At 42.1% G+C, this 20,208-nt stretch overlaps 2 protein-coding genes across 4 annotated transcripts in view; one reads left to right on the top strand and one right to left on the bottom strand.

Moving 5' to 3' along the window:
- MYO7B (myosin VIIB) overlaps window positions 1-15,699 on the top strand; it is a 49,650-nt gene extending 33,951 nt beyond the window's left edge. For both annotated transcript variants that reach the window (XM_071566835.1, XM_071566834.1), the window contains 14 exons: window positions 627-808; window positions 1,592-1,719; window positions 2,246-2,403; window positions 2,876-3,029; window positions 4,830-4,985; window positions 7,658-7,763; window positions 7,876-7,989; window positions 8,855-8,942; window positions 9,969-10,075; window positions 10,518-10,703; window positions 11,564-11,680; window positions 12,331-12,414; window positions 13,109-13,228; window positions 14,003-15,699. In XM_071566835.1, coding sequence (XP_071422936.1) covers window positions 627-808; window positions 1,592-1,719; window positions 2,246-2,403; window positions 2,876-3,029; window positions 4,830-4,985; window positions 7,658-7,763; window positions 7,876-7,989; window positions 8,855-8,942; window positions 9,969-10,075; window positions 10,518-10,703; window positions 11,564-11,680; window positions 12,331-12,414; window positions 13,109-13,228; window positions 14,003-14,086 — 1,784 coding nt within the window. In that variant the 3' untranslated portion in view covers window positions 14,087-15,699. The remainder of the gene's footprint in view (window positions 1-626; window positions 809-1,591; window positions 1,720-2,245; window positions 2,404-2,875; window positions 3,030-4,829; window positions 4,986-7,657; window positions 7,764-7,875; window positions 7,990-8,854; window positions 8,943-9,968; window positions 10,076-10,517; window positions 10,704-11,563; window positions 11,681-12,330; window positions 12,415-13,108; window positions 13,229-14,002) is intronic.
- Window positions 15,612-20,208, bottom strand: part of LIMS2 (LIM zinc finger domain containing 2) — a 31,519-nt gene continuing 26,922 nt past the window's right edge. For both annotated transcript variants that reach the window (XM_071566837.1, XM_071566838.1), the window contains exon 10: window positions 15,612-19,859. In XM_071566837.1, the coding sequence (XP_071422938.1) occupies window positions 19,712-19,859 (148 nt within the window). In that variant the 3' untranslated portion in view covers window positions 15,612-19,711. The remainder of the gene's footprint in view (window positions 19,860-20,208) is intronic.

Raw genomic sequence — 20,208 nt, 5'->3', positions numbered from 1 at the left:
TTGAAGGTGCTCACAGAGAAGAGGAAGAACTTCAGCAAGAATCCCTTTGCTCCAGGAGAGATGCATCAGCACAGCATAAGGAAGTGGGATTCAGTATCTTTGCATACAAATAACCTTTTCTTTCTCCTTCTACCTCTTTGCATATTTTATTTAGATAGTACAGTGTCCAAGAACTCAGCTTGGTTATAGTAGAAAGTTGAGTCTGGGCTTCCTGGAAATACTTTCTAGAAGAATTTCACCAAGGCAGTAAACTGAAATTTTCTGTGGAATGTAGTTGACTTGAACAGACATGAGAGGTTTAAAATGTAAACATTAACTTCAGCTACTTACAGCTATTGAGGTTCTTTCCATGCTTTGGTGCCAGTCTAGACACAAAGTCAGCATCCAAGTGAATCAAAGGGATTTTTGCCACTGCCCTGAGTGGATCAAAACCAGGCTGTCAGAGGAAATTAAAGTCATGTATCTGAAGTGATACTGCATAATTAGCCATGTTTACACAAATCACTTTCTATTGCTAACTGAATTCAGCCCTTCAAAATACAATTCCCTTGTCTTTCATGTTGCAATTCCTTTGCATTTTCTTGGATTGTCAACCCTGAAGAGTACTCCCTTATTCTGTTTTCCAGAAGACCCTGGCATCCTGTCCTTCAAAAAGGGAGACTTGCTAATCTTCACTGAAGACAAGAGGCTGGATGAAGACTCTGGCTGGATCCAGGCCCAGAATGAAAGGACAGGCAAAACAGGGAATGTATTTTTGGAAGACATCTACATCATTCCTTCTCTCACAAAACCCTCTAGTCAAGTGCTGGTAAGAAAAGCTACACGCTCTCTGTGAAGAGACTGGAAGATAAATGGTAATAACAATGTTAAATATGATTAAATTTATAACTGGAAGATAATTGTTCCTCCAAAGTCAGGCAAGTTCTATACCTTCTGTTGAAACAAAGCATTTCATTCTGTCCTGTCTGAAAACAAAACTAAACCTAGCCCAGACTCTAAGGACAAGACTGCAGTTGCACAAAAGCATTACTTTAAAAAACACCCAGTCTGTTCACCGTGGGAGATTTCAGTGCCTGGAACTGGTAGCAATTAGTGGATAAGGGTGCACAGTTGAATTTCATGCATTCACACTGGGCTTGAGTGGTGATCACATTATGCCTCGAGGGAAGCTCTCAGTGCAGCAGGCTACTTTAAAAGAATGCAGTCTTTGAGAGAGTCAAGGTTTCCCATTGATCTCTCTGCTAGCAATTTTGTCTTCAATTCTGGAGATCCATTATATTGGATACTGTGCTAACAGGTAAAAAGCAGAAAACCTGGGGACAAAACAGACTAGTGATAAGCAGGTGCAGTGTAAAATGTGTTGTGCTTCAGAAGGTCACATACATTTTGATGTCTGCTCCTGTTAGGTCTATGGAAATTGCTCAAGTCAACTGTTCCCAGGTCTTTCTTGAGTCTCTGGAGATGCTGCTTTGTGGACAGAAGGTCTTGGGTAGCATGGAGCACTACCTGTGCATATATGCTGAGTAACACCTGACAACCTGTGCGGAGACCTGTCTCCATGTGACATCTCTATGTGGCTGTGTCATTCCAGAGTTTGCTCATGATGTCTCCAGACCAGAGAAGGACAGCTTCACAGAACTCCTTCATGAAGGAACCTGATGAAGAGGATGTCAAAGTGAAGCCTTACACCCTGGAAGAGTTCTCCTACGAACACTTCAGGTGAAGTTCTCTGTGTAGTGTACGCTCTAGGAAAGTTCTTGTTGATCAGTGATCTTTAAAACCTAGGATGTAATGGCATCTCCCATTTCTGATTGAGTTTCTTCTCTTTGTTCCCTGTAATTGTGACTCTGGATGTGCAGAGATTCTGGCACATGGTCTGTTGTATCTTCAGTCTGCAAAAATGCAAAGTGGAGGGTAGAACCCCAGCTGGAGTCACGTTTTTCCAGAAGACCCTGTTCTTAGTTCTTACCCCTTCCTTAGCAAGGATACATAACATCTCAGGCCTCAGAGAGTAAGGGGAAAAGTAGTTTCTAAAACTTTTCTTCTTTTTGCAAGCCTTCTCCCTTCTGGATATACAGCAAAATACATTTTCCTGCTCTTGTTGACCTACAGAATCAAAGGACATACGAGATCACTCTCTTGGGAATGAACATGTCTAGAGATATGACTTTGTGATAATGACCTGCTATGTTCATAGCAATACTGATCCAGTAATTTTGTATTGCCTGCACTTGCCTTCATTCAGGACTCCTGAGAAGGAATCCATCAGCAAGGCTGTTCTCCAGAAATCCCGTGGGCGCAGTCAACTGTGGGCACACTCTAAGGACCCCCTCAAACAACCATTGCTGAAGAGAGCATGCACAGACCCTGATCTTCGGGATTTGGCCTGTCAAGCCTTCCTTGATATCCTTTCTCCCCTCTGTTTGAGACCTGAGAACACTCAGGGGAAGGAAGAGCTAGCTGCCTCCACTAAACTCATTTCTATTGTGATACCTCAACTGCATTACAGGGGAACATTTACTTAAAGGTGGGGTGTATCCAATCTGTTTCCCTTGTCTACAGAGGAAAAGTTCCTATTTCCTCACAGTGCTCCACAGCTCCTGATGGCTCACTTAATTGGGAATATGACTTTAGGAGAAAGAGAGATGTACTGCATATGCTGAGAGCAAGCAGCTTACACAGTACAAATCACGGCCAAACAGTGATTGCTGCATAGGGAAAAGTGGTAGGGGACAGTCAGAGAACATGCTTCAGGCCTTCCTCACAGAATTTGCCACTTAAACATCAAAAGAATCACCAACATGTTAAGATCCAGATAAAACCTCCCATTTGCCTTCCAAAATTGGCCCGCTTTTCTCCTTAACAGCACATTCACCCATCATGAAATTCATGGGAGACTATCCCTCAAAACAGGCACACTCTTCTGTGGAAGTCACTGATCAGATATTTGTGGCAGCTATCCAGGAGGAGGTCCTGCGGGATGAGATTTACTGCCAGATTATGAAGCAACTGACTGAGAACAGAAACAGGTACTCGCCTGGGTGCAAACATCCTGCTCCTGGCAGAGCCAGGCCTCAAGTGCAGGTGGGAATCAGGAATAGAGGACAAGGACGGCCAAATGTTGGAATGACACCATCCCTTCCCCCTGTTGCCAGGCAGTGCTGTGGGGCTCACTTCATTCCTTACCCATCTCAGTGCGAGGCAGGCAAGGTGTTACTGAGGCTCTCTTGGTTCCAAGGCGACCTGTGGAGAAAATATGGCACCATGTAGTCCTTGCATCCTGTCAGTGACTGCCCTGCCAACCCTCCATTTAGGTTTCTCAATGGCAGAATTTCTCTCCATAGGCACATAGTTCATGCTAGATTTTTTCCAGTGAATAAATACTTTTGTTATATTAATTAGCTACACAACTGCCTTGCAGAACAGATTGGTTTTACAAGTCCCTGCCCATACAAAAGTCTCTGAAACAGTCTGGTGTTTTCTTCCCCACTCACAAAATGAGAATTTGACCTACTTCCAGGGGAACTCAATTGTCAAAAGAAGCTTAAAATCATACTAATTATTAACAAAATGGTTTGACTGTTTCTGGCTGCATTGTGTCACTGCAAAAGTAGAGGAGCTTCCAGTTATTTATTTTTCTTACTGTTCCACGAGTATGACACCTAATAGAACTTTTACCATGTTTGTAATTGTTCAATGTTACATTTCCTTGCAGGCAGGAAGTGTTACAGGCTATTTAATGCATAGTTTGTAACAATGGTGTCAGTGCCACGCCTGATGTGCTCCACCAATTTAGTCGCTGGTTTAGAGCAGGATCACTGATGTGGAAAACACAATGCTTGAAAGGTGGCTATTTCCATATACTTTCATTAGAACAAATAGAGCAACAAATCTTTCATCATTCTCAGGCCGCTCTACTGTGGACCATGTCCTGCTCTCGAACAGACACAAGCACCATGGTGTATAGAGTATAAATGGGATTAAAATAGTGTGTCTTCATTTGCAAAATTAGGATAGCAAATGGGAATAAAGAAGTGAGGACCTCTTTATTCAGCCAAATCTGGTGCCCTTTCAGAGCCAGACATGCTGACTTTCCCAACCAAAACCACTTCACACCATTGAGCATTTCAGAGTAATCCTGGGACACAGCTGACTTGCTTGGAAGGCAGAAGGACTGACCGCCTTCGGGCTTCAGAGCGTTTTGAACTGCTGAGGGCAAGGTGCTAGAAGAGCTTCAACTGGCTGATTTCACAGGTGCAGAGGCTGGAAGAACCAGGTTTCTTCCTGAAAATGTTACCAACCTGATATGGGGTTTTTAAGAACTCTAACTACCTCACCACACAATGCCATCTACATGTTCACTTTTCAGAACAGGAGCACATGCAAGGGGAGGTCAGTGCATGTGAAGTGCTCATGCCCTGAGCAAAACTTGCAGTGCGAAGGGCAGGTGACTTCAAACAACTGAGAAAAAACAATCCAAATACACATGAGCTTGAGCAGCAAATGGACAGTGGCTTTCCAAGAGGATGGCATCAGGATCACTGCTGCCAAGATGTCTGTTAACCTGGAGCTTCTATTTATTTATAAGACTTGCAACTGTCATGTGTATTTCCCATGGAGGACTGACTTAGCATTGTCTTCACATGCAGGCTGTAGTTGTTGCACAGCAAACAAGTGCTAGAGCCTGGGTGAAGAAGGCTCTGTTCATTTGCAGTGCTCTGCTGAATGGCACCATGATGGGAAGGTCTTTCTATTCGCTGTGGTTGGTGTGTGGTCAAACACAGAATTATGTGTGGCTGTAGTAGAACTGTTTGCTTTTGTGTTTACAGGTACAGTGTGACCAGGGGCTGGCAGCTCCTCTGGCTCTGCACTGGCCTCTTCCCACCTAGCAAGTCACTGCTCAAACATGCCCAGAAATTCATAGAGACACGTCAGAAAGAAACACTGGCCCTGGGGTGCCGTCGGAGGATTCAGACAGTGATGAGGTAAATGATCTGGCAGATAACCAGTTCAAAGTATTAAAAAATCAATAGTCAGGTACCAAAAAACCACAAAGGCTAAATCAATGCAGCTCTTACTTTTCTTTCCCTCTTTACATCCTCTTTTTTTGTAAGTGAGCATTATTTTTAACTCTTTATGGACTTTGAACCACTAAGAGTGGTCTGTGTCAGTTTCACTTTTTTCTGTCACAGAGTTAGCAGCATTTTAAAAGCTTCATCATCTTGACTCTAAGAGCTGAGTCTTTCAGACATCCTAAAGGGCATACAGCTTGGAATGATGTCATTGATGTCCTGACCTTACTTTTTCTTTGGTGAGGCAGTATGCCCTTGTTTCTCTAATATGTGCCTGAGCATTAGTCTTGAGTTTCTTGACTCTTAGTAGCCAAGAGCTGCACATGTGGAGTTAAAAATACAACAATACTACATTTCATTCATAGTGGAGGGGCACCACTAAAATCGGTGCTATCTGTGGAGTGCTACTGTGACTCTTGCTCTGCTGATGCTGAAGTAAAGCAGATCCATGCTGGGAAGAGAGGATCAATACAATTGATTCATATTCATTGAAGAAATCCAAATAAGCAAAGCTCTGACACTTACCTGGCTCACAGCAAGGCACTTCTCCATTCACCTGGCATTACCTGAGGCTGCTGACGGTTGAAGCAACATGGCCTCCAAACCACAGTGCTTCCTAAACTTCTGAATGACTTGTGGTTCTAATGGATATGACACAACCAGAGAGAGTGGAAGGGCTACGAGAATTTCAGGAAGGATGAACTGAACAGTAGGGGGAAGGTTTCCCTAGATTGGTCCAGGCACTGGAATTACCCATCTTGCCACTCTGAAAACAGAGCTTTGGCTTCAAGGTTGGTTCCAGCCTTCTTCCTTTTCACGATGCTGTGATTTACCACCTGCCTGCTGCAGACCTCATCAGTAAAGAAGCTGCCCCATGATTTCTCCTTCCAGCTCCTCCATCCTCCCCTCTCTCAGGCTGAGCCCCATGTTTGGTCTGTGAGCCTATGAGTCAGGCTCTAAGGGAATGCTAACACAGTGGATAACCCCCTTGCAGTGCATGGTTTTTGGCATTGCTGAGGAAATGCCACCACACATTGAACTTGCTTTTGAAGTCCCTGAAAAATGTATGGCAAGGAATGCTATTCATTTTACTCCTGTGGAGAAGACTTAAAAATTCCTGTCTCCCTATATCATACTCTAAGCCCTGTTTGAGCTTTACAGAGCTTCTTTTGAGAGGGCAGACAAGGAGGGGAAAGCATAATGGGCTGTTTGGAAGGAGAATTCTAGTTGCTAAACTGCCCCAGATCTGGAGCTTGGGGGATGGGAAGAGGAACAAAGACAAATCTTGTCTTCCAAGAGCAGTTCTTTTCGTAAGATTAAACCTTCACCTGTTTAGAACAGCACAGAACAGTGTAAAATAGCATAACATAAAACAGAACAGGACAGACTATTTCAGTGGGAAGAAACATTCAATGATCAGATGGTCGAACTTCTCCCTGTAAGTAACCTGTTCTCTTTGGAAAGGGGAGAGCAGTCAGCTCAAAGGACTGACCTACAAATCATCCAGGAGAAGGCAGTTGAGCCCTTGGGTACACACCTTTTCCTCCATAAACAGATTTACAGCTACATCCCCAGAATCCTGGTCACTGATCTCACCTTGACAATGAATTCCTGGCTCAGGCTGCAAACACAGGTGGGCCCCTCCAGCCAAGCTGCTGCATTTCCTTGAGCACTTTCTGATGCCATTTCAGGAACAGGTGACAGAGTAGGGCAGGTCATGCTCCATACAGTGCCTGTACAGTACAAGCACATGTTTCTCAGCTTGGTTACAGTCAGTTTTTCCTTTTCCAATGAAACAGCTACTTTACTGAATAGAAAATAAATTAGTTTTCAACTCTACACAACTGAATCTGCATCTAGACTAAACTCTTCTTGAGAGATTGACCCAGTGTGAGAGGAGTTTGGCTTACAAGTCATGGTGTACAAAATCTTTCAACAGCCTGCTCTGTGCCACTGAGGGCAGAAACAGAACAGCTCCAGGAGGTAATGTGCTAGATTTGTCCTCACTTTAACTGTGTGAAGGTTTTGGCATGACTCAGACTTCAGGGCCAGTTTCTTTGCTTTAAAAGGCAGCTCTGAGGTATAATTTCAAAGACCTGGGTTTGCACAGTTTAAGCAGCTCCTGAGTCAGTGATTGCACTCCAGCTTTTATATAAAATGTAGGGCTTTTGGGAGCCCTCCAAATGTTTTTGGTACTGGCCTCCTGTGCTATAAGTCATTTTGTATCTAAATACATATCTTTTTCCTCATGCAAGAATTAAAGAAAATGTATTTCTCCTTGCAGCCACTATCTTCACACTTCAGTAACGAAAAATGCTGCTGAATCCATAGAAGAGGCAATGTTACTGGCTAGGAAGGTGCCTCGTTCATGTAACTCCTTACAGGGTAGAAAAGACTTTTAATATATATGGTAATAAGTCCCTCAGTTTCTTACTATTGATACATTGAATTTCACTGGGGTGAAGGTCCATTGAAGCTTTCCCCATCACACAGTACCAGCATTTTGGATGGAGTCTGTTGTTCAGCTCCTCAATGATTAAACATCCATAACTTTTCTCTTTTATGATGGTGGTGGCATTTTCCAGGAGTGGCTGCAGGAAGTGGGCACCTCATCCTGTGGAGGTTGAGGCTATCTTACAGAACAACACTAAGATCTCACACAAGATTTGCTTCCCCAATGAAACAGAACAGGTGAGCACTTTTTTGTTTTCCCAGCCTTAACCCTTTTTCTAGGCATGACATGTTTGAAGACATTCAGTGCTCTTATTTCTTCCTCTCTAACAAGAATCTTGTTATCTCGTAGACATTTGATGTGGGAACAAACACCAAAATCCGAGCTCTGTGTCAGAACATTGCTTCCAAATTGCAGCTGAGCTCCTGGGAAGGTTTCAGTCTCTTTGTGAAGATTGCAGACAAGGTAACTCTTCTCAACTGTGGCAGGGTAACCTCCTCCTCTGTTGCTTATTTACCAGAGCACCTAACCAACCACACTAAGCCAAGGACCTGAGCAGGTCATTACTGTTTGTGTCTTATTGAGGGGATAAAACCCAGACTGAAACTGTTAGCACCTGACAATTAAGTCTCTTGAAGAGGCTGGATGGAGAAGCACAGTTTCTATCAGTCTGCTCATACCAGGTGGTACTAAAACCAGAGAAGATGTGGGCTTTCTGGCAGCTGCTGGGATTGTATCAAGTTGGATGTTGCATACTGCTGGATTCAGCCCTTTTCCACTCAGGCTTTTCCCAGGAGATAAGCTGCACATATACAGTGCCCACTGGGGATTAGGGAGTGCAAGACCAACCAGCTGATTGCTCTCTAGTTTGTCAGGAGATTGCCTTACTTGAGATGAAGCTTGATCTGGCTGTCTTGCTGAGAGGTCCCTTCTCTCTTGAACTGTTATCAAGGCAAAAGCAGCACTGAGGCCAAGTACAGGGAGTTTCTGATGTGCTGCCTTCCTGAAAAAAGGAACCAGCATGTGACAATATTTTACAAAGAGGAGGTGGCTTAAAATACAGTAGACATCTTCAGCTTAACTTCAATAAGCAGTTTTGAAAGCAAAAAGCAACAGAAGGTGCAATAAAATCCCCATATGAAATGTAAATAAATGAAACCTTCCTCCTCCTGTTTCTCTACTTCTTTCCCCTTTCCCTCTGCCTTTCCTGCTGTAATTCTGCCCTCTTTCTGCAGACAAGGAAAGAAAATTCAGCCTCATATTTGGGTATGTTGGCATAGGCAGTATTTTATATGATGTGCTAATCCCTCCTTCCTCTCCTTCATTGCAGGTGATCAGTCAGAATGAAGCAGACTACTTCTTTGACTCACTAAGGCAGGTGACAGACTGGAACAGGAGGAACAAACCAGGGAAAGATGGTAAGGAGAAAGCCAGTATGACAAGAAGTTGCATGACATGCTGTGCTGAACTGAGAAAGCAGCAGATTTGTTCAGCAGGAGTCACTCCATCTTGGGAAGTGTTTAGCAGAGTCTCATTTTTGTTTGCACACACCTGGTTACTGCCTGCACCAGCAGCAAGATCCAGTGACCCAATGCAGGCAAGCACAGGCTATCAGAAACACCAGATCATCTGTGTGAGGATCTCTCAAGAAACTTTAAATTGCTAACAAAGATTTTTTTGATCTGTTGTATCCAGCTGGATACACACAAGTTATATATGGTTCTTCACGCAGTGTCACTTATGTTCCTTGGATTGTTAGAAAATTTTTAACCAGATTATTACCTAGTGATACCCAAGCACAAGTTATGTTGTCAGGGAAACACCTGTTTGAGTAAAACAATATAATACTAATAACAATTTCTTGCACTTAGACCCTGCTATGTATTACACTATGAATTTTACATCAAACTCAAACTCTGCTCAGATTGTGTATCAATTTATCCTGACCTTTTCTTATTTCACTGCAGCTGAGGTTCACCTTCCTGCAGCTCTGTTGGTGTATCTAAGACTTTCTAACTTCCCTCCCCACAGCTGCTAGGAGCTGTAGAAATCACAGCACAAAGATGTCGGTGCACTAAATCACAATTCATTTACATAAGCGCAGCCATCAGGGAATGTACTTGCATCAGAATTCAGGTGTGCTGCACACCAGCAGGCAGCTGTCGTGAGCACAAAGAAGTAACAAACACTCAATCGCGGGCATCCTCAGCTTCTTCTCTGTGGCTGGAGACCCCACATCTCAGATCACTGTGTGAGCAGTGTACAGGAACTGACAACTAATTGCTTTCTTGGTCATCTAAAATGGCTTTTTATAAATTTTGGGTAGTAATTTTGTTTGTTACTATTAAAACCAGGATTGCTTTTCTGAAGAAACTCACAAGCCATTTAAAAGCTTCAGAACTGTCAATGACACAGAGAACATTAACAAGATCTGGTTTCCTTAGGGGCTGCTATGTCTGTGTCGTATGAGGTGTACTTCATGAGAAAGCTGTGGCTGACTGTCACTCCTGGGAAGGACTTAAAAGCTGATACCATTTTCCATTACCACCAGGTAAGCAGCTCCCTAAAGCATAGATACAGTGTGATCCAAGAAACTCTTCTGAGAAAGTATCACTGTCTCCTTCCCTAAGGCCTGCATTATAGAGCCTTCAGAGGAATGCCTCTGGAAGGCACAGCTCAGCCTCAGGAGCAGATTTATTTCTCACAGTGTTCACACTTTAGTCATACTGAGTGTGTTAGGAGCACAGCTCCCTTATTGAGTTGTTCCGTGGAGATGCTTGTCTTGCTCCATAGATTGTACAGAGAATCACTGAAAGTTTTGGGTTAGAAAGGACCTTTAAAGGTCATCCTGAGGACCTTCAGGAGTCAAAAGTTCTTGGGATGTCCTTGAACTGTGTTTGACAGACTCATACCCTGACCTCACAGATTTAAAATGCTGAAGTCAGTGTTTGCTTCAACGCATTCTGCTTGGATTCAGAGCTGGTCTCTTCCAGGAGCTGCCAAAGTACCTCCGAGGCTACCACAAGTGTTCCAAGGATGAAGCTGTCCAGCTGGCAGGGCTGATTTATAAAGTGCGCTGTAACAATGACCGCACACAGCTGGCAACCATCCCCAAAATCCTGAAGGAGCTGGTGCCAGATAATCTGCTCCGAGCAGTCTCACCAGATGAATGGAAGAAGGTAAGAACTTCAGCTTTCATTAATCATACTACTTACGCAAAGCTTTAGGAGAGAAGACAGACATTGAGCCACACTACATTTTTCAGCTGACAGTCTTTGAAAGCACTGCAGAGGGATGCTATTGGATATTGCTGGATTTGCCAGCAGGATGGTGAGATGATCTGGGTCTTACTATCTTGATTTTGCATCCTCTCTACCAAAGCTCTGAAAGATATCTGCAGGCCTGGATGACTAATTTGATAATGTGCGTCTTTCTTGAAGATATTAATCTGCTTCCAGTGCCCAGAAGAAGAGTTAGAGATAGGGAAATCAGTGATGGAACTGGGAATTTGGGGATATTGGACAGAAATAGAACATTTAGGTATGTTATAAATATTTCATAGTTTGGAAGCAAATCAAACTCCTTGCACCACCTGCATGCTACTTATAGCAAAGGGCTCTTTTATGAAAAGGCAAGAAACTTTGAGCAGGTACTTGTCAGTCCACTGAGGAAGACATGGAAAACTATTTCAAATGTAGAAGAAAAATTAACCATACATATTTCAGCAGATGTGATACTTGTCTGTGGGTGTTGAACACTGACTTTCATTTGTTTCATCCTACATTGTCCCTGAACCCTGAAGTCCATTCCCTGGGGCTGCTGGGCTTCCTTCACCCAACACACGAATAAGAAATGCTGGGGGGTTCTGCCTTCACCTTGCCCCCTGGCATAGCAGGCTGTATACATTTTCAGTCTTCTGTTACTCTGGGAAAAAAAAAATTATCTTGGTGATCTGTTGCTGTCTTTAGTGCTAATGCTGAGCACTGGAAGCCTGCCTGTCTCCAGCTGAACAGGTTTTGTATCCACTTTTCCTAAACAGAGCATTATTGCAGCATATAGTAAACATGAGGGAAAAACTGTGGATGAGGCCAAGATTGCCTTCTTGAAAATGATATACCGGTGGCCAACATTTGGATCAGCCTTCTTTGAGGTGAAGGTAGGTTTGAAGACCTGTGTGAGTGGTTTTGGTAGTAGATCACTACCGGGGGATACAGACTGACTATAATTCCATATCTGCGTAAGTGAAAATCCTTTATTAAGCTGAATTCCTGTGATCTGTTGAGGAAAACTCAGTTCCCTCAAAGTGGGGAGATGGGTTCTTTACCCATTCTGAACTATGCCTGTTGTTTACTGGCTATATTGTTGTTCCAGTTGTAACACCTGCATTACAACTATGTAGTAGCTGTAGGGGGTTAGTCCTGTCATTGCTCTTCACAACAAAATGCTGCCAGCCAAACCTTGTCCCTCTGGGGACTCTTCCCTTGGAACAGAATTGTATTAATCCTCTCATTCTGGAGAGGATACCTCCCAAGGATCATTTCCCACTTGCTAACTTTAATTTCTCCTTGCCAGGCTCTTAACTTCCCTTTACTGGTTTGTAACCAACTATTAAGCCTGTTATCAGTGAAGTTGATAATTGACCTAATTCTGCTTTCATGTAGCAGTTGCTCAAGCCATCAATATATGGCCAAAAGGTTTCAGTGTTCATTTGGGAAAAAGCACAAGCAGCACTGGAAAGGTCACTATGTACCTTGTACAGATAATTTCTTCATTTTGTGCTTATCTCGCTGTGTTACTTGTTTACAGCAAGCCTCAGAGCCAAATTTCCCAGAGATTGTGCTAATTGCAATCAACAAGCAAGGAGTCTCACTGATACACCAGAAGACAAAGGTAACAGTTGTTTCTCAGGAGTCTGTAGAAGGAAGGATTTAACTGAGAGTGCTTATTTAGGGACAGAATAGGACCTTGTCCAGGAATGACAGGAGAGGATAGAGGTCCTCTATTCATTTCTTGTGTGAAACAGAAGAAAATTTTACTGCCTCAAATTACTTCTTTGCAGTTTCTGTATTGGAAAGGAAACAGGGTAGGGCATCTCTGCAGAGACATGGGAATCGTGATGCACCTGGGCAAAGTGGTAAGATTAGGCAGATGAATGGGCAGTGCACTTGCTTCAGAAAAATGCTTTGCAGGAAGCCCAGCTGTCTAGAAGTTCAGGCTGACTGGCAGTGTTTAGCTGCTGTCTAACCCCAGCACTGGTCTTACCAAGTGCCTAGGATAAGGGACTTTCACTATTTGCTTTTAATAATGAAACAACTATCCAGTGAGTTTTAGATTATTGTAAATATAATGGCAGTGTGCTAAGGCAAAGATCAATGTATAATGAAAGGAACTCTCATTAGTGTTATTAAGATTCACCTGCTTGGTTAAAATACAATATACCACTAGTCTAGATGCAAGAACTACCTTGATGCACTGTGTTTATAAATGAAGTGAGAAAGAATGGTCTGGCTCTACAGATTTTCTTGTGTAGTAGCCTGTTTTCATTTGAGAAATGTTCTGTAGTTCAGTTTGTTTCCCCCTACAGGATATTTTAACAGTCTATCCGTTCAATAAAATCTCCAACTGGAGCAGTGGGAGCACATACTTTCACATGACAATAGGGAACCTGGTACGAGGAAACCGGCTCTTATGTGAAACATCTCTGGTAAGAAGAGTTTTCTCAACTTAGACACAGCAACCTCCTAATTTTAACTTTACGTCCAGAATTTCTACAAAAATTTCTACAGTGGTGCCAAAACAGATAAATACCAGTGCAGACACAAAAAGCATTCACTGTTGTCAATAAAATTGCCCTTTTGAACTGGTTTGGTGCTATATAATGCCGTGTGATTCAAAGATGTAAGACATGGGAGACAAAGAAAATAGTGATTTCCCAAATTCTTCCCACACATCAAAATTCTATCCCTCTGACACATTAAGACTGCAAGTCTGTAAGTTATGTAAGAGGCTTTTGTCTTGCACATCTGTCTCCATCTGTGCAGGAAAGCCAGTATTGCAAGATTTTAGATTTTCCAATGACTGGTACCACCTTTTTAACAACTGGTTTCAGACTGTCCAGAGACTCAAGAGAAGCATCGCCGTATTAATAATAAATTAATTAATTATGTAAAGAGAACTAAAACATTTAAAGGCTAACTTCTCTGACACAAAAGCTTGGATTCTTAAATACAAGAATCTTAGAGTACAAGTCAAGCTATAGAGTGAATACGGGGGAGACAGCAGAGCTAGGCTTTGTAAAGTTTTGGATAACTTGGAAGAGCAAAAGAAGAAATAGATAAATTGTTACTAAAACAGTGACAGCTATCGAAAGAGATGTTCATGCAGGGAAGAACCTAAGAAGAAGATAAACTAGGGAGGAAATGAGAGTTATTTTTGCTTCTGAAGCTGAGAGTTTTAAAACTTTTTTGTTTCCTGACAGGGTTACAAAATGGATGACCTGTTAACATCCTATGTACGCCTGCTCATGAATGCTGTAAACAAGCAAAAGAACCTCCCAGACTGAGAGTGGTGACAGAACCCACAACCTGTATTTGTGCCAAACTGTAATTTTATCTCCCATAAGAAATGCCATTTAATATTATTCTTAGTAATCAGTCTTCTGATCACACACTGAATGAACTGAGTTTCTGAAATATTATTGTGAGAAAAGCTCGAGTGTGCATGTGCTTTCAGGTATCTGTAACATTTGTCTAAGATGTAGTGTGAGAATTCCATTCAGATTCTGGATTTAGAGAAAGTTTAGATGGACTTCAATGTTATAGGGGAGTGGGGGAACTCTATGAGGTTAGCCTAATAGCCTGATTCTCCTCCATTCAGAGACACACATTAAGAGTTGTCTTTCTTTTGGAAAGAATGACCCCTATTGTATATGCTCTTACCAAATGCATAAACTCCATGAGTCTGGAAACAAAGCTAATTTTTTTCTCCTATTGGAAATTCTAAGAGTGGAGAGATGCCCTTCAGTAATAGATAACTGGACACTTTGAAAGGTAAGATGCTGGGTTTCATCCTTAGATGCCTAGTTACGTGCTGCACATTACAGCAGCCCAGGACAGCCTGTTACAGAATGTAACTGTCCTTCTTGCATATCACTAAATTATCAGGCTGTCCCCTTACTTACCATTGCCTTGGCTAAATTAAAAGTCTTCTCTCTTCCATCTTTTATAATGCTCTTGGAAACAAGCAACTGCTTTTGCTATGCAGTTTCTAGTAAACATAAGCTTTGAAATTAATCTGGATTTTGGGTCCATTACTTTTAGTTGCTCCTAGTATTTTGAGTTATAGAGGTACTGTTCAGTGCAAATCAGAATTGAAGAAAATCTAACAGACATCTGTTGAAAGGAAACTTTTCTGCTCTATAAAAATGTTCTCAGCTTGGAGTTATGCAGACATTCCTTCATGAGACAAGAATAGCTTTAAAATCCTATTTCCTGTTTAGCAGACAGTTTGAGTGGTAAAATTTGATTCAGCATTTATGTTCATCTCTCAGACCTTTGCAGACACACAGCTTTGGTCCCATAGGAACCAGAGTGCTGAGTATGTAAAGCAGATATACAGATACACACTGTGGTGCAAGTAAACTTAAGATGATCCCCCCCCTCAGGGAAAAAGTACTTCTCTCTTGCTCACAGTGAAACATGGGCATGTCTTAAAGCATTTACACCAAGTTTCTCGAGACACAATCTGGCAGTCCTGGAAAAGCAGCTCTGCCTGATTTCTCAACTTTGCCAATGGATGCACATCCTTGCTCCCTCAGATGTGTGTGTGTGTGTCTGAAATTCAAATAGTGATGGGAGTTTTGTACATGGGTGGCAGGGAAAAGCCCCACTCTCTCTGTGCTTCCAAACGAGTGCCACACCTCTGTCAGAATAGTGATCCTTTTGCAAGCAATTAGACACTCCTGCTGTAATGCCCATTGCTGGCAATGGAAACATTGGAGATTCGTTACTTGGAGTGGTTTTGTCATCCTGTGTCTGATCTAACTGGCTGTAAGTGAGAAGTGTTCAATAATTCACTCGTACACAAAGAAATTTTGCAGCCAAACTGTATTATTTCTGGTTTTTAAATAAAGATTGCAGAAAATCAATTGCAATATCTTTTTCTTAACAAGAAAAGTGAGTATTTGCTCTAGATCCATGTAACCTAAACCTACCAAATATTCACTACAGCCTGTAAATGATCATAGCATCCCATCTGCTGATCATATACACAACATGATTTGTACAACACAGCCTCCAAAAGGATGATACACCTTTCTGCATATCCTCACCAACCACTCACTTCACCACAGAAGCAGCACAGATCCAAAACATGAATTCACCACAACACTGTCTCAGCTTTGGGCAATCCCCAAGGTTCCTCAGAGTTGGTAATGCTCTCTGGGTCAGCATTGCAACTGCAGATTTTTTTTAACTATACATTATGCAAATATTTTACTCTCTTTTTTTGTGTAGATTTAAAATGCATTAAAGTTAACTTTATTACAGGAACATACAAAGGCAACCTTTCAATCCACAATCACATACTTTGGTTAGACAGCACAAGTCATATGTGATAAAATGAGAGCTCTACATGGTGCAGAACCCACACTGTTCATCAAGGCCTGATCCAAGGCTACTAATTCTTTTCTCAGTCTATAACACCCTCAGCACTTAACAGTGCTTTACAGACTAGTACAGCCACATTTCGTGTGTTTGCTTGCAATCTATTCCTTCACCATGCAACCACTTCTGAAAAAAGTGTCAGTCACATCACCTAATACAAACCATGTGACATCAGGAACCCCCTGTACCAAAGGCTGACCAGTATTTGCAAACATTGCACAGACCGCTGTAAAAATGAACAACAGGATGCAAACCCTAGAGAGCAGATTAGTTGCCATAATGAAAGACTGCAAGTGATTAGCATACCCTTTGAATACAAACAAGCTTCAGATACTGTGCTTTCTAAAAGCAAAACTAGTTTCAAGTGTACTCAGTTAATGTTAGTGATTTTAATTATGTAGAAATAAGAATGTAATCTATAAATGTATAGAATGAGACAACAGCTTTTAGTAAGTGTTGACTTCTGAGCCAAGTTCAACCTTGATATAAATCTCTACTCTCCAGTGGTGTGATCCTTAGGATGAATTTGGCCAGCAGGTCTATTTACAGCAATGGAAAAAACCATGCAACTTATTTCTGACTGACACCTTGGCTTTACTTATTAAAAAAGAAAACAAACTTGTCAGCCTATCAACACACTAAGGAGAACTCATGAGTGTGCACTGTATTCTACTTGGTTTTTAGAAAGTAGACTCATAGAAGTAGAGCAAGATGCACTTTTAAAATGATTTATATTATTTCTTCTACTTCTTCAATTCCATTCTCCCACAAAAGGTAGGTCAGTAATATTCCCTACTGTAACTCTGCACATTGCAGGATATGGGCAGCAGAAGGATAAGAAAAATAATTGTGAAAAATTAATAATTTAAGAGATACTAAGAAAATATCACCCTCCACTGAGATCAGGGATTATGATGATTTTTTCCACCTACTAGTTTTGCAAAATGTCCTGATGATAAGGACATAATCCAAATCCTAGAGAACTGAATAGCTCATCAAAGGGAATGATACCCACTCTCCTTTGAAGCTTACTAGTTCTGCTGAATTTCTAGCATGAGACAAGGTAAGAGCACACACTAAAACTCTGCTTGCACTACAAAAGTAATTCCATTCACCTCCACATACATGTATTTTCCACTGCTGAACTTGAGTGGCCGCTGAAAGAATATTACCTATTTCCTGCTAGTTACATGGTCCTTCCCTATCACCAGGAATGTGCTGCTGTGTGTTCCTCCACATCCTTCCCAGGAAGCTGGGGATACACAGCTGCTCAGATTCAGCACAAGGCACGGCCTGGGACTGAGATGACAGGGAGAGACCAGAATGCTTTATGCTGACAAGGATATGCATAACAAACTGAGTGGAATCTAGAGCAGCACTTCCTATGTTTCATGCTGTGACAAAAATGCCAACAATAGGTTTATAGGATGGGTCTTTACAGTGCCCACACGCTACTGCACTAAAAGACATGATGCTCTTTGTGCCCTTAACTAAAAGTCTATTTTAGGGCTAGTGAGGGAACAGTGAGTAGCCACATGCTCTTCTAAAGCAGTGACACAAACAGCTGCTCTTACTGGAATCTACAAAGACTGTGGTTGGGAGAGGATGGAAGAGTTTACTGTTAAACCTCGGCCTATCCCTTCATCAGTTACAGTGGATACAGTATAACCCAGTTAAAAGTTTATGGTGACTTAGGGCAACAAAAAGCAAAGGAGATGAGGTAAACTGAGTTAGTTAGCAAAGACTGAGGATCTAAAAGATGCTCTCACATGTGGAATTCTGATCCGCACACAGTTAACCAGAGTTTCCCACCACTGCTGTGGTATCAGAAGTGCAGTTCCCTTGGTAGGAGATCCAGCAAGCGTGTTAACACAATTTTAAGGTAGATTGTTGCCCCAATCCAGTTGCTGCTCACACATACAAGAAATGAGGAAGTTTTAACTTCTTGCTAGCTAATTCCCCTGGGGCTGCAGGGTGATGCCTAGGCCCAACTGCTGTGTTCGTTTGACCTACTAACCTTTTTGGAAGATTTAAATCATGCAGGGGACAGCAGTCCTCCAGTGCTTGTCAGCCTCACAAAAGGGCAGGCACAGTGTTGCAACTGTTCATGGAAAGGGATTTTCAGGCTGCTCAGCTTAGTTCAGGACAAGAAAATATGGTGGATGCCTCCAGAGGACGCCAAAGCTCACCGTGATAATAGAACATGCAGGTGGGCTCAGGAACCGCACTGCTGATGGCTCACCCCTAAAAAAGTATTAAGAATGTTCAAACCCAGTAAATTTCTCTGCACCTTGGGTTGTAGTAGCTGAGACAATAGGACCAGTGAAACTTCACTGGTGATAGGCAGAACTACAGAGCAGGACTATATGCTTGATACGTACACATTCTTGGCTGAGATCCTCTCTCTAAGTACACTCAGGTCTTAAGAAGAAAGGTGATGAAGAAATCTTATTTGAATAAAAAATTCTAAGAAAACTACTTTCTGGGGTTTTTTCTGCATAAGACCACACTTGGTACAACTGCAACTCCTTTATGTAGTTGGACTTTCTGGAGCGTGACCAACAAGCCTATAATCAGCTTGCAAATAAAGTGAGAATGGGGAAACTGAAGTGTCTAAATTGGTACCATATTATCCATTTGATTTCTCCAAGGCTCCAGCCACACTGCCTCAAGAAATATCAGCTATGTCAGTGGACAAGACATGCTTTGTGCTGACCAGCAGAAGCTCTAGTAGCCGTGCAGTAGCAGAGAACAAAGAAAATGAAGAGTGGTGGTTCTAAGAGAAGGTTTCATTTGCTTATAGCCACCTCCTCCTCAACAGGTGCCCAGCTGCTCTGAAGAGGCTGAAATGGCCTTGACAACTGAAGTTTCCTCAGTACTCAACAGCAAAGCAGCAAAGCAAACTTTTCCAGCTGTCCTAGCACTGGGCCTAAGACAGACAAGCAGGCAGTGCAGATGCCATAGCTGTTGATTCCTGGGCTTTTCCAGTAAACCTGCAAACCAGAAGGACTGTAGGGCACCCATATATTCTCAGTAGGAATCTGGAGAAGAGCTTTTTGCATGTAGCAAAGAGTCACAACTTTCAGAATATTTCCATGTGTACTAAAAAATCTAAAAATTTCTTCACCACAGTAAGAACTAAAATTCTGATACTTTATCTGAAAAAGAGCAAATCAGACATTTCTTCCAGCCCTACACTCAACCACTGGTTCCAAATTCCTTAGACTAAGAGGAATGGAGACAGAACTACAGTTCAACTGAGGAAGGAGAAACTGTACAATTCCACAAAGCAAATTAATAACCAGCCTGTTAACTCCTCAAGCAGAAACCCTACTTCTCTTTCTACCAGTGTTAATAGACAATTGCTTGAGAAAAGGGACAGTCTAGATACAAGCAACGTTACCACAAGCAGGAGAAGGGAATTCTTATCTTTGGTTTCATTTCTTAGTAATTGCCTCTGTAATCCACAGCTGCAGTGAGCAGAAGCTTTCGTAAGAGTGCAGCCAGGAGATTGACAGATCTGTTTAAGCAGAGTTTAAATCTAGAGCTTTGGGATGGGCTTTCTTGGATGCCAGTTCTGACAACTTCTTCAGGCGTTTCTTCAGCTCCAGAGGGAATTTCTCATAGCACTTCTTGCACACAGGTTTCATGTCAAACTCCACAAATTTATTCCTTTAACACAAAGAACAGGCATTAAAATGGCATTTGCAAACTACATGCTTCACTAATTCAAATCTCCATGCATCTACATCAATCTGGTTGTGTTCTACTGCAATTATAAAACAACTCATTTCCTCATCAGGCCATGTAAGAACAGAGATTGGGTTCCTACCAGGGAACTGGGGTCTTTAGCATCATTTAGTTAAATAAGGAGCAAGATTTTGCTATATATTTGTATTTTACAATCTCGAATAATAATTTTGTTTGTGATGAATTAGAGTTCCTTCATATACAAGACCAGGGGAGTCAACCCAGCATAGTAGGATAACAGTTTGAGCCTGAGAAAGGAAGAATGTAGGAT

This window comes from Pithys albifrons, chromosome 11 (genome assembly GCF_047495875.1).
Source record: "Pithys albifrons albifrons isolate INPA30051 chromosome 11, PitAlb_v1, whole genome shotgun sequence".
NCBI classification, from domain to species: Eukaryota; Metazoa; Chordata; class Aves; order Passeriformes; family Thamnophilidae; genus Pithys; species Pithys albifrons.
The sequence above is the reverse complement of the archived record's forward strand: the minus strand, read 5'-3'. Positions and strand labels throughout refer to the sequence as shown.